General features: G+C 37.1%; 1 protein-coding gene across 1 annotated transcript in view; it reads left to right on the top strand.

Annotated features, from left to right (window-relative positions):
• The window catches only part of LOC136877704 (succinate dehydrogenase [ubiquinone] flavoprotein subunit, mitochondrial), a 161,724-nt gene that overhangs the window by 35,147 nt on the left and 111,892 nt on the right, over positions 1-14,685 (top strand). The window contains exons 4-5 of the mRNA XM_067151914.2: positions 1,200-1,300; positions 1,400-1,493. Coding sequence (XP_067008015.1) covers positions 1,200-1,300; positions 1,400-1,493 — 195 coding nt within the window. The remainder of the gene's footprint in view (positions 1-1,199; positions 1,301-1,399; positions 1,494-14,685) is intronic.

The following is a 14,685-nucleotide window of genomic DNA, read 5'->3' as shown; positions in this document are numbered from 1 at the left end:
TAGATGGTACTTTCATCTGCAAATATGAAGGCTTGTAGGTCACCATGTCCTTTTCTTTTAAGTGACTTAATTATAACATCCATCATGATGATGAATAAAAGAGGTGACAACGAACTGCCCTGCTGCACTCCTTTCTTTGTTTCAGACCAGTCCGATAAACCACCACCTACTTGAATACAGCTTCTGTTCCCTCTGTACAATATTTTCAGTTTGTCTATGAGAGTGTCTTGCACCTACAGTTCTTCCATGCATTACCAAATGCATTCTGTCGGTACACAGTCGTAGACTTTCTCATAGTCCATAACTACTAAAAGCAGAGGCTTCTCCTTCTCCCAGTATTTGTCCATTATCATCCCAATTGCAAAGATGAGCTCAGTAGTTGCCCTTTCTGGCCTAAAACCATACTGTTCTTCCTCATAGGAATGGTCCAACACTATCTCTGATTCTGTTCTGTATGATTGTTTTCCAATATTTTCAGACCATAAGACAGCAGTGTAATTTATGTCTGCTTTCTTTCTTAAACAGAGGTAAAATCATGCCCATCTTCCAATTCTCTGGGATGACGTTTTCTGCCATATTGTGTCGAACAGTCTGTACAACCACTGGGTTGCCAGAATTCCTGCAACTCATAGCATATCCACGCTCAGTTCGTCCATGCCTGCTGCCTTCCTTTTCTCCTGTTTTTTGAGGATCTTTTTAATCTCCAGCCATGTGATTGCTGGTTCAGTGTCTTAACTTGGCTCTTCTCTGTACATTGTTACACTTTCTGTATCTCTGTTCAGCAGCTTGTCGAAGTAGATCTTCCCTGATTTCTCCCTGATATCACACCAAAGTTTCATCATCCCATTCTATCACCTTTTTAGCCTCTTGATCACTTCTCTTGTTCTTCACTACTGTATACAGCAATTGCATGTTTCCTCTACTGTCATATTTTACTCTGTCTGCAAACTCATTCCATTTCTTCCTTTTTTCTTCTCTTACTATGTTCTTAACAGCAAGTTTCTTGGCCCTGTGTATTTCTTGGAGTATCAGGATTTCTTGGTCATTTAATAACATCATGTAGGAGTAGATAATGCTTTATGTTTGCCTTAACATACAGTGTTCTTGTAACATACCATTCTTTCAAAACTTTCTTTATTTAAGTGTAAAGTGCCTTTCTCCTTTGTTGATATCTATATTATGGGTAATTATGTTTCCAGGTTTGACACTGTAAAAGGCTCTGATTGGCTGGGTGATCAAGATGCCATCCATTACCTGACAAGAGAGGCACCTAAAGCAGTCATAGAACTTGAAAATTTGGGTGATTTATTGTATTATTTTTTCAATGAAGTATTATACATATCACCCTTTGTATACATACAGTAGAAAAATGTAATAGTGTGCTTTTATTTAATTATAGGAATGCCATTTAGCAGGACTAAAGAAGGAAAAATATACCAACGTGCTTTTGGAGGTCAGTCACTGCAGTTTGGCAAGGGAGGTCAAGCTCACAGGTATGTACTTTTTTTTTTTTTTTTTTTTTCAATTTGCATGTTCCATTTTGTCGTTAAGTAAAGCTTATGAACATTTTAAGCACAGAGAAGATTAATTACACGCTTGAGAGTCCCTCATATTTTAGCAGTATCCTAATGAGTAGAATTGACAACTAAAAATTCAAAAGGCCTTGGGTTTGGTGCTATATATAGGAAGGGAATAAATACAAAAGGCAAACTAACCAAGAGCTCTACAAAGACCCTGAAAAAATCACGGGCGTTGCCAGGAAGAGATGCCTAGCATTTTATGAGTACGTCTACAGATGCATCATGCCAGCTTGACCAAACGCTCGTCATTTACTGGCAAAAGAGGAAGACCAAGTCACCATGGTTGATGGAAGTAAGCAAAGATCTGCAGGAACTGGGAGGAACAGAAAGAGACTTAAAATACCAGACATCTCTTAGGAGGATGCTTAAACAAATGAGGTTCCAGGACAAACCACCAAGAAGGAAGACAGGTACCCTCTGTACAAAGGAGAGGAAGGAATAACATAGCCTGAGGATGAGCAGTTACTGGGCAAACATCAAAACTCACCCCAAATGCAATAGTTGAATAGTTCTTAGTAGTATACATCACAAAGAAGGGAAGAATTATACCAGGAACACAAAAGATTGATTGAGTCAATGAATATTAAGATAAAAGAAGGTATATAATGGTTCCACCTTTCAATTCTATTAAAATAAGAAATGTAAGTTTACATTCTTATTTAATTAAAATTGGTACTAGTTTCGAGCAGGATTCATGGTCATCATCAGCCAATTACAAATAAGTGTAAAACAATGCATAGAAAAATAAAATGCGAAGTTTAAATAACTCTGTCTGGTTTCTGCTAGTGAAGCACTAAAATCTTTAAGGAGCACTGTGCATTGATATATTGCCAAAAAACACAAATAAGATGCACAGGTAAAAATGAAGTTTATATGATGCTGTCAGATGCAGTTTATGGAACATATATGTCTTATCTTGCAAGGAAAAATAGAAGGAAAAAGATCTCCTGGGCGAAGAAGAATTTCATGGCTCAACAACCTTAAAACCTGGTTCAACAAAACATCTGCAGAACAGTTCCGAATTGCAATGGATAAAGCCAGAATAGCCATGTTGATCACCAACGTCCGAGGCAGACAGGCACACTAAGAAGAAGAAGATATGTCTAAATAATGTATTTGATCTACTACTTCTTCATAGACACGCATTACTGATACTTAAAATTATACAGTGACTCATAAACTACAACTATAAATACGTATTTGACTTTAGACTTCTACATAACTTTGAAATCTCAATGCACAGTGCTCCCTTGAAGAGTAATTGAAGAGTTCAGTTACAGTTTATGAAGCACTGCATAATTTTAGAGATTAGCACTGCGAATCTACAGATCCAAATATAATGAAGAAGTCGTAGATCAAATATGTCAAATACGTATTTAAAAGTACAGAGTAAGATCTTGAAGAGTTCAGTTGAAGTTTATGAGGCACTGTATAATTTTAGAAATTAGCACTGCATGTTGATAAATCCAAAAATTATGTAAAAGTCGTAGATCAAATATGTACTTGAAGTACCGAGTAAGTTCTTAAAGAGTAGATCGGCACTGTGCTTCCAAAAGTTTCAAGAACTTACTCCGTACTACATTTAAGTGCATATTTGATTCTTCTTCACACACAGTGCTCTCTAACATATATGTCTTAATAACGTATTTGATCTACGACTTCTTCATAGACACGCATTACTTATACTTAAAATTATACAGTGCCTCATAAACTGCAACTGAACTCTTCAACTACTTACTCCATACTACATTTAAGTGCGTATTTGATTCTTCTTCACACACAGTGCTCTCTAACATATATGTCTTAATTACGTATTTGATCTACGACTTCTTCATAGACATGCATTACTGATACTTAAAATTATACAGTGCCTCATAAACAACTATAAATACGTATCTGACTTTAGACTTCTATATAACTTTGAAATCTCAATGCACAGTGCTCCCTTATGTGTTATAGTGCTCCATAAACTGCATCTGACAGCATCATCTAAACTTCATTTTTACCTGTGCATATTATTTGTGTTTTTTGGGTATATTTCAATGCACAGTGCTCCTTAAAGATTTTAGTGCTTCACTAGCAGAAACCAAACAGAATTATTTAAACTTCGCATTTTATTTTTCTATGCATTGTTTTACACTTATTTGTAATTGGCTGAGGATGACCATGAATACTGGTCGAAACCGATACCAATTTTAATTAAATAAGAATGTAAACTTACATTTCTTATTTTAATAGAATTGAATGTACCTTCGTTTAATATTGAACTCACTTCAATATGGAACAACATGAAATTCTTATCTCTTAATGAGTCAATGAAGAAAAGAAGACTCATATTTTATGGACATCTATATAGAATGGATGAGAAGAGGCTGACAAAACAAATTTTTAAAACTCTTGACAGTAGACCTAAAGTTTCTGACAAATGGTTCAGGGAGTTAAGAAAGGGACTGGGATTGGGAAGACATCCTAAACCGAACAAACTATAGATCGGTAATAGACAGCTTCAGAGACTTTCATGATGAACAGAAACTGAATAGGAGATGGACAGAAGATAGGTCTTATGGCGACGATGGGATAGGAAAGGGCTAGGAGTTGTAAGGAAGCAACCGTGGCTTTAATTGATGTGTGAAAATGGGATACTATGGAAAACCATCTTCAGGTCTGTCGACAGTGGGATTTGAACCCATTGTTTCCTGGATGCCCAGTAACATGGTCTCAAATGGCTGTAAACGATAATAATAATAATAATAATAATAATAATAATAATAATAATAATAATAATAATAATATCATCTTTGTTTACGAGGGAGTGTGGGATTTTTACGTACTAAAAACCACACACCCTTTTTCCCATGACGTGTATCTCCGCCCCGGAACCACCCTCGCATTACTTCAGGGCAGCGGCGTGCTTGTATCCTCTCAGGCTTCTTCTTTGCTTGTTTCTCTTTTACTGGCATTTGTGAGCAGCCAGATCCTCCCTCTTTTTCTGTCATAGGATACTTTCTGCATATACAGCTATCTGATCCCAATATTCTTGGTTCCCATAACATTACTAGAACAATAGATTCTGGTGTCAATTCTCCTTGTTCAACTTCAAAACACCTTCTGGTGCAGGTCGTTTGAGTTGACACTCTGTACATCTGTAAGGATGGAGCCCAACCTAAGATGATTTCTAATGTTGAAGATTGCACAAACACCCTGCCCCCCGAGCCATAGGAATTAACCAATGAAAGTTAAAATTCCTGAGCTGATCAGGAATTGAACCTGGGACCCCTTGGACCAAAGACCTGCATGCTAACCATTTAGCCATAAAGCCGGACACCCAGTCACTAAGCTGGAGGAATTAACCAAACCCGGTTAAAATCTCCAGTGCTACTGGGAATCAAACCCCAAGTGCTTTGAATCAAAGGCCACCTTCGTTGACCGTTCAGCCAAGGAGCCGGACAATTGCTCAAATCAACATTCCAAGATATTAGTAAAAAACAAATTTTCTTGTTGCACAATGCATGAATACAGCAGGATATCTCATTCTTTCAAAATACAAAATCAAGATGTGTTATACAACTCAGATAATTTCACTGGGTACTCAGTATGCACATGAAACTTTTGAAATTGGCTAAGTCCATGTGGTTATTTCTTCTTCTCTTGATTGATGCCAGGTAAGTAATAAATGGAGATTTAAACCTCACATGAAAATAATGTACAAAGAATATTCTGATGACAAGAATTTGTTTAACAAATTTGTACATTAGTATCAAATTGAATATTTTATGGTATAATTTCTGCAGTAATATTTAAAAATTGATTGCTGTGCAGATTTGATTTGTGTGTATGCTTAGATGATATTAAGTACTTTTAAATGTATTACCTGGGCCCTGTTTCATAAAACTAATTAATAATATTACCTAATAATATTAGAACTCATAAAAATAATTATTAGTCAACCAAATTCTGTTTCATAAAGATTTACACATGACTAAAAAAATAGTTTCATTCATAATATTAGTTATTAATCAGCTGTTACAAATGGAGGTTAGAATCGGCCTGTTGTACATGTTCTTGGTTTGTGTTTGATCCTAGCAGTAGGCTAGTGCTTAACTACAACTGGCTATTAATCCATATCCTTGATAGGCTCACTTGATAGTTTGGTTGTTGTGACTTGGATACATATGAGAATGGATAAAAGAAGTTAAAATAATGTGAGAGAAGAAAGTTTTTTTGCAGAAAGTGATTGAGTTAAAGCATCAACAATTCACAGCCTTTTGCACACCATAACCCTCCTTGTTCTTTTTACTTTTTTATTTTACTAAAAATCTCTGTTGAGATGGACTAGCAAAATCTTGGTTTACTACCCCCTGTGGGTGGGGTCGTAAAATAACACCCACGGTATCCCCTGCCTGTTGTAAGAGGTAACTAAAAGAGGCCCCAACGTGGGAGTGTGGGTTGCTGACCACGGGGCTCTAAACTGAGTCCTGGCATTGCTTCCACTTACTTGTGCCAGGCTCCTCACTTGCATCTATCCTATCCGACCTCCCTTGTTCAACTCTTGTTCTTTTCTGACCCCAATGGTATTAGGTTGCGAGGCCTAGAGAGTCTTTCATTTTCATGCCCTTCATTGCCCTTCTCTTTCTTTGGCCGATACCTTTATTTTTCAAAATCCCTTCCATTATTCTATCTGATTAGTGTTAATAGAGGATGGTTGCCTAGTTGTACTTCCTCTTTAAACAATAATCATCACCATCACCATCTTGGTTTAGTGGTAGTATAAGCCAAGGTTTTAAAGGATAGTTTAAGTCTCCGAGCACAACTGCACTAGGGAAACACAATGATGCTGTGTATCACTACCAACCCATGGAGTGCAATGTGAAGCTGCTGTTTTGAGGTTATGCTTCATTCCTTGCAGTGGAACATTCTATTACCAATCTTATGAAGCAAGTACCGGTACTCAAAAGTTCTGTAATCTAACCTAAATCTCTCATTTTTTCAGATGTTTATTACATACCAGTACAGGCTGATTTTGGCCTAACATGTAATGAACGGTAAATACATACACTCGTTCCTCATCACTATTTGAATCAGATCACTGATCTTCACGATTTTATGCCAAAATATTAAAATACCACTCACTTTGGCTTCACTAATAATATGGATTATGAGTCAGAATGCGCTCATGGAAATAATTTCAGTAACTTTTATTAGTCATGTTGTCTATGAAACAATTTAATAATATTATTAGGAATATCTATTAATAATTTTGACTCATAAACTAATTACTAATATTATTAGCTAATAATTCTATGTAGTTAATGTTATTGGTTCTTACTAATAATACAGTATTAGTGAAAGATGTTTTATGAAACAGGGCTCTGGATGATCTCTCGTATCTTAGGAAAAGTTTAATATACCTTTCTAGTCATGTTTACTAAACTAGATACTGTGTTTGTTACAACCACTTCCACATTTTCTGTCCTTTGCTTATTGAGCAAGTTACCTTCATGGTATGGGCCATGATAGTTGTAAATAGTTGTGAACTTGCATTCAGGAGGTGGTGGGTTTGAAGCCAGTTGCCTTAAAGATGGTTTTTTATAGTTTTTTCGTTATCACACCAGGTCGTTGTCATTGGCTGATACCTGTATCTAAAAATTCATTTTTCTTCTGCAATTCTTCAATTATCTGCATGCTCTATGCAGATGTCTCTGATGGCTTAGCAGACCAACCCTGGCATGAAATATTTTGCCACATTGATTGCACTTAATGGAAGGTGGAGGACATGGCTGGGCCTGGCATAGTTTATGTCTCTGATGTTTCTCTTCTTCCTGTCTTAAACATTCACGTTCAAATTGTGCAACAGCAGCTGAACTGGTTATGCGCCAGCGAGTATGATCTTCTGCAATGATACACCAATCACATTGTACTCCTCAAGGTCTTTTTGAGTTGATCCTTACATCGTCTCAGAGGAGCACCACGAGGTCTCCTACCTGTACTAAGCTCACTATACAGGTTTCTCAAGAAAGTCGGCCATCCCTCATTTGCTGGACATCCTCAGTCCATCTGAGTTGGTGACCACTGATGGTATCCTGTATACTATTCACCTTTGCCCTCTCAAGAACTGTTGTGTTTGGTATGTAGTCATCCCATTTAATGATCATAAACAGATTTGAGCTTTTGTTGGTTGAAGCGTTCTTCTTGATATCGTGGCAATATAGAGTCCACTTTTTACACCCATAGAGTAAGGTGGAGATAACAACTGCTTGATACACCATCAGTGTGGTATATATTCTTTGATCTTTATTCAGGAAGACTCGACGTGTGAGACGTCGAAAAGCTACATGGGCAGTACGAATTCTGTTCTCCATGTCCTTCCGTGTTGGTTGAACGTATACTTAGATAGAGGAAGTGATCTGTTTGTTTTAAAGGCATATTGGAGATGGAAATATTGAAATTCAGGAAGGCATTTCCAGAAGCAGTGTCATTTTCTTTTTGCAGTTCAGTTACATGGGTGAAACTTTTAAGCTTTCCTGATCAGAGTCTGATTTGATTAAATAGTCCTCCTCAAATCTATACGTAAGTTCCACACCTGTGTTGTTCTCAGACGATTTTTCGTACAACATGGTTGCCAGGTACAGGACAAAGAGTGTTGGTGCACGTACACAACCTTGTTTGAGCCCATTGGTGGTGAGAAATTCTTCTGTTGTTTCATTCTGGTTTCATTCTGTCCAAAGATATAATCATGGATTTCTTGGATCAATCCAACAAAGTGTTCAGGACAGCCAAACCTTCTTAAAACCATCCACATTGCTTCTCTGGGCACTGTACACTGTATCAAAAGCCTTTTTGCAGATTGTTAGAACACTAAAAGCAAAGGGTTTAGTTGTTCTCTGCACTTCTTATGTAGTTGTCTCGCACAGAAAATCATATCAATAATGCCTCTGGAGGGACAAAACCCACACTGAGTTTCAGTAAGTACCTTCTCAGAGACTATGGAGACAATTCAACATGATTTTAGCAAAGATTTTACCAGGTATGGAGAGCAGGGATATGCCATGGTAATTGCCACAGATGCTTTAATTACCTTCTTTTGAAAGTGGTGCCAGTGGTGGACTTCCAGGTTTCTCGTATTAGAGGCATCTGAGAAGTGCCTGGTTTTTCAGAGGTAAACTTCCACTTTGAATGAGCTCAAGGGGAATTTTGTCGGATCCAGGTGCCTTTCTTGGTTTCAGATTATCAAGAGTCTTACCAAATTCCTGAAAATTTGGAGGATCTGCCATTCAAGGTTGTGGAAGATGCTGTGGCACATATAACAGGAAGTCTTCAGCAGCAGTAGAAACTGCAGTTTAAGAGTAAGTTCAAGTGTTCTTTCCAGTGGTTCAAGATGTCTTGACAGTCAGTAAGGATGGTATGTAGTATTGTCTGCACCTTTTAGGGTACTGGCTGAGGAGCAAAGAGGACCATATACTGTAGTTTCTTTATCCCAGCATAAAAATTCTGTACATCTCTTTGCATCTGACAGACTTGGACTTTTGTTGCCACCAACCCTTATTTCAGTCTGGCATTTTTGTTTGAGCTCTTGAAACCATGCTTTCTTCTCCATGGAAGACAAATCTTGAACAAGGGATAGGCATGCATTTCTCTTGGCACTGATGAGGCTCTGAATCTCTTCATTGTTATCATCAAACCAGTCCTTACTCTGCCTTACATCATAACCAATGACTTTCTCTACTGATGGTGTTTACAGTGTGGTCCACTCTGGTTCAGCATTTTTGTATTAACTAGATTTTTATTTAAATTATCTGAAGAGCATCTTGTAAAAGAGTACTAACAGTTGTATTCTGAAGTTTGGTGATGTTGAATTTACTCCTGGAAGGGTTTGAGAAGTAAGATCATGGTTTATGAGGTATGAAGATACTTAGTTGGCTAACCAGAAATCTGTGGTCAGTCCAGCAGTCACCTATATTTCATGCAATCCTTGAAAATCAGAATATATTTTGTCATACTGCCGACTAATGACATAGCCAATGAGTTTCCAGTGTTTGGAGTGTTCACTATCTCCCCAATCCTGCCCTTTCATATTCTGCCATTGCTGAAAACCTATAAGAGTTAAATACAAGGAAAAAACCTCTCTGCATTGCTTCTGTTTTTTCACAATACACAGAATCACAAAGTAAAATATCTGTCATGCTGGATAACAAATAGCAACTGAAAACGCAGAGTACTGAGTGTCAGCAACTGGACTCAGCACATATAGGCATTCCAAACTCCTTGAACATAGCACCAATATTACATTTGAGCAGTCATATGAAACTCACATAAACATCCACCCATCCGTCCGTCCGTCCATCCGTCCGTCTCTCCCTCCCTCCCTCCCTCCCTCCCTCCATCCATCCATCCATCCATCCATCCATCCATCCATCCATCCATCCATCCATCCATCCATCCATCCATCCATCCGTCCGTCCGTCCGGATCCGAACAAACCACGGGAACTGTGCAGCCTTCCACTACAAGTGGAACAGAATCCCAATGCTTGAGTGTGACTGGGACGCTACACAACAGACAGTAAAGCACATCATCAAAGAATGCAGGACTAGAAAATACAGTGGCAGTGCTAGTGACTTTGCTTTTGCAACTCCAGAGGCTATAGACTATATAAACAATTTGGACATACGTATATAGTGTAGATCTTACAACAATAGACACTGTATCTCTAGCCAAACGCTAACTAAATAAAATCTGTATTCTTAGAATACAAAACAAAACAAATGCATCAAATACAGCGATGACGAGAAGATTGAAAAGTATTTTTTTCCAATATTTTTTATTGGTTCTACAGGACAAATGATAAATAATTTTGTCACTGTTATCAACACCCCCCATTTTTAATTTATATTTATTAATTAAAACTGGTTTCACTGCCCTGCTTCCTTTCCTGCTGGGTATCATCCTATCTTCTGCATGACAACCGGTTTTTAGGAGGTATACTGCTTTTCTGTTTACTTTTTGCTTAAATCCCACTAACAGTATTTTGTTTTGCCTGTAGTAAATACTTTCCTGAGCTCCTAATTTGGCTTGGATTGCCTTTTTTGATAAGCCCTTAGTATTCTTATTTACTATGCCAGTAAGAAAGGTTTTTTGGTCTAGCAATGTGCGAGCCAGCGGCAACTTTGTGTAAAAGTTGTCGGTAAAAATATGATAACCCTTATTCAGCAGATTGCATTTTGTCAGTTGATCCATAACCACTTTCTGAGTAAACGGATCATTTCCTACAGAAAGGAAGTCTCTGCCACTATACAAAGCTACATGCATTATATAGCTCGAATCCCTATCACATAATTCAAATTTTTTGATACCGTATCTAGCATGTTTTTTTTTGTTCGGCGTATACTGAATAAACACATATCGGTTTTTCATTCCAGTGAGCAATTCATTGATTAACAGGTTCTGACTAGACACATAATGTTCTTTTAGTTGGTTATTTATGTAGTCATAAAATGCCCTAATTTTGTACCAAGGGTCATAGTTTGTGTGTTTATGTGGTACTGCTTGTTTCTAGCTGAGATGGATCATTGAACTGATTACTTGAAATATATTTATGGACATTGCGTTGGAAAAGAAGGCAATGTATCTATTTTGTTTCATACTCCAATAATGAACAACATTTTTCATCCTAATCGAACCCATATTCAAGATCAATGCATCGTATTTCTTCATCTCAGAACTAGTTACCTTAACCCATTTTTGAACCCGGGAAAATTGTTTCATGCCACCTGATTCTCTTTGTTTTATAGAGTATTGTTGGCATATGCACTAGTTTCTCTTACCAACATGTCCCAGATGAAGTTAGTAAAACTGAATAAAAGCATTCTATGAGTTTGGAGTTTCTGGGGGGAAATTTTTTATGCCTACATTCCTCACAGTAAACTCATTCTCAATGTTTAGTTCTGGTTCAGGTGGTAGAACATGAACCTAATTTGAATGGGGTAATCTATGTACAAGAGGAATAGAAGAGTCTGGTACACTAGAATCACTGTCAGTAGTTGACTCACCACCATCAGAATGTACAAAATCATCCTCACTTTCTGACGAGTCACCACTCAGAGAAACTGCTTCTGGTATTTTGTCACCTGGCAAATCACTTGTCATCACTGAAAACAAAATCTTCATAATCTTCTTCTAACATATCCCGAATATTGTCAGAACAACATGGATCACACATTTTAGTTTATTGAAACACTAACCAGACAAGTAGAACAATAGAACACTGCCATGCAGTGTGGCGCTTCGAGTGACTGACGCTAAGATTTGTTTTAGACAGTACATAAGCAAAAAAAACCTATTCCATAATTCAGCTAGATGAATCGAAATAGCCAATGAACTGGACTATCGATTAGTGCAAAGTTCGACGATATTTATTAAATGATTGCCCAACAACACGGCTCTAAAAAAATGAGTCGTTAACCCATGGTTAAAAGATTCACAATTAAGTATTTATTATTTTCCACCTAGTCAATACAATGATTGCTTAAGGCAATTTCATGGTTAAAAGTGGTACATGTTCCGTATTTTATCAACATCTTCAGCCACATAACACTGTTTAGATGAAAAATATACAAAATTGACAAAGTAATACTTAAGAGGAAGTGTCCTTAAAATTAACATAAGATTGACAACATTAAACAAACAAAAACTCAAGAGAAAATATATAAATTATTACTACAATTGAAAGCAGTTGTCAAGGAAACACTTGTACAATATTCCATAGAGAATATGTCCTAAATGAATATTCTTTTCTTAATAATTCATGAAAAAAGGTCAAATTATAAATTATACAGTTTATAAGTAATTGTCAAAATGAAGAAAACCAGATATCACAATGTGGTTCTTATTATTAATGCAGATGAAAATATAACTAATTCCTAGTTGTCAATTCTTATTAAGCCTGCTTTCTTTTGGAACAGTAACTCCTGTCATTCTTTCACGGACCATGAAACTGATTTTATGTAACCCATGGTTACTCGCTAGGTGAGCGCGGCACTCACCTCCGTAGTATATTGCTTGTTGTTGGAATTTTACACGACCTTATCTTTTGAAACTCCCTATACCTTTCAAACTATCTGTTAGGAAGGGAAGGTGCCAGTTATTTCAGTTATATTTGTAAACAAAGACCCTCAGGCCATTATTAGATGCGACAGTGCATGTCTGGTGAGCGGAGCGCTCAGTAGCGAGTAACAGTGTTACTCAAATTCTTCGCATTGTAGTAAGTCAAGTTTTGTCTTATGCTTGTGTTAGTGTGAAATATTTATACTGTAACTGTTATTGGTGAATTTATACAAGTATAATAGCATCCACTGATCAGATATTTTTGTGGTTGAGTGAAACAGAGGAGGAAGTGGACTTGAACAATGAGAGTGATGGTAATGAAACAGATGATGTTTACGAAAGTGATCATAACTCTGAAACAGAAGTGTCCGCATGTTCTGAGGAAGATGAGGCAGTTTCGTTGGTTGAAGGCCACATTCCATTCGTTCTAGGAAGGGATGGAATTACCAAGTGGAGCATCCATGCACCCCCTACAAATATTCAAACATGGAGACATAATTTGGTGTCATATTTACCTGGAGTGAAAAGGAGAGCCCAATGTGTCAAAACACCTATTGAATCGTGGCAATTGTTTATTCCTACAGAAACCATGCAGAATATTGTCACATATACGAATGCATATTTAGCTAAAATGAGGGTAAATTATGCTACACCTAGGGATGTTCCGGATACAAATATTGATGAAATTAGGGCTTTGATCGGCTTACTGTATATGGTTGGCATGTTGAAATCGTCACATGTCAACCTGAACAATCTCTGGGTAAATGATTCAACTGCTCCATTATTCTTTCGCACTGTGATGTCCAAGAACTGGTTTTGCACACTCCTTCGTGCTCTGCTATTCGACAGTATTCTATGATAGAGAAGAAAGAAAAAGAACTGAAAAATCACCATACGACTATTGTCGGCACACTCAGAAAAAGTAAACGTGAGATTTCCCCTTCCTTTCTTGACGTCAGAGGGAGACCAGTTTACAGCAGCATGTTTGGGTATCGGGAAAAGTGTCTCTTGGGTTGTGTGTTTCAAAAAGAAACAAAAATTTTCTCATATTTTCTACAATGCACGATAACGACAAAATTGATCCAGATACTGGAGATATGGAGAATTTGGAGGTGATAACTTTTTACAACCATACTAAAGGTGCAGTTGATGTTATCGACGAAATGAAGAGTCTGTATTCAGTAGCTCGAGTAAGTTGTAGGTGGCCCCTCACTATTTTCTTTTCACTGTTGAATATTGCTGCTATAAATAGCCAAATCATTTATCGCAGCAACACAGATCATACTGGGTCATGGTGCGAGTATCTGAAATGTTTGAGTAGAGAGATGGTAAAATCACACTTGGTTACACGATCATCAGTTGTAAATCCGGATACAATTTTGAAAATGCGGATAAGAAGAGAAGCTGGTTTGCCTGAAATGGAACAGCAGCAACATCAAGGTCCTCTTGGGGTGGAATGTCAAAAGTGCATGTATTGTCCACACAAGAAGAACAGAAAAACGACCGCTTGATGTGTGCAATGTGTTGCGGCCATTTGCAAAGAACATACTGTAATAATGTGCAAACAGTGTTCCAAAAATGATGCTGAAATCAACGAAAGTGATGAGTGAGTGTAGTTCAAATGTAAAGTGTGAAATTATGATAACTGTGTAAAATATTTGTTTCCTGTTATGTTGGTTTATATGTTTGAATAATTTATTTTGTACTAGCATAATCCTCCTACCTCAAATTTGTTTAATTTAATTATTAGGGTTCCTAAATAAATAACTGTTCATTTAAATTTAAGTATCCATGTTCCTAAACAACTAACCTTCTCAATTTGATGTATTAAAAATACCTCCATCTTTATATGGGCACATTTTGGGCTTTTAAACTGAAGGTGAGTGCTGCGCTTACTAGCGAGTAATGGCGCACAAAAAGAACTTAGTGAGTAATGCCGGGTGAATAACGACTTTATCATTTCACAAAGGCATAAATGAGTCATTATTAACAACTCATATCACATG

The sequence above is a fragment of the Anabrus simplex genome, chromosome 7 (genome assembly GCF_040414725.1).
Source record: "Anabrus simplex isolate iqAnaSimp1 chromosome 7, ASM4041472v1, whole genome shotgun sequence".
Classification (NCBI taxonomy): Eukaryota; Metazoa; Arthropoda; class Insecta; order Orthoptera; family Tettigoniidae; genus Anabrus; species Anabrus simplex.
Note: the sequence above shows the minus strand (reverse complement) of the source record. Positions and strands in the feature narration are given on the sequence as shown.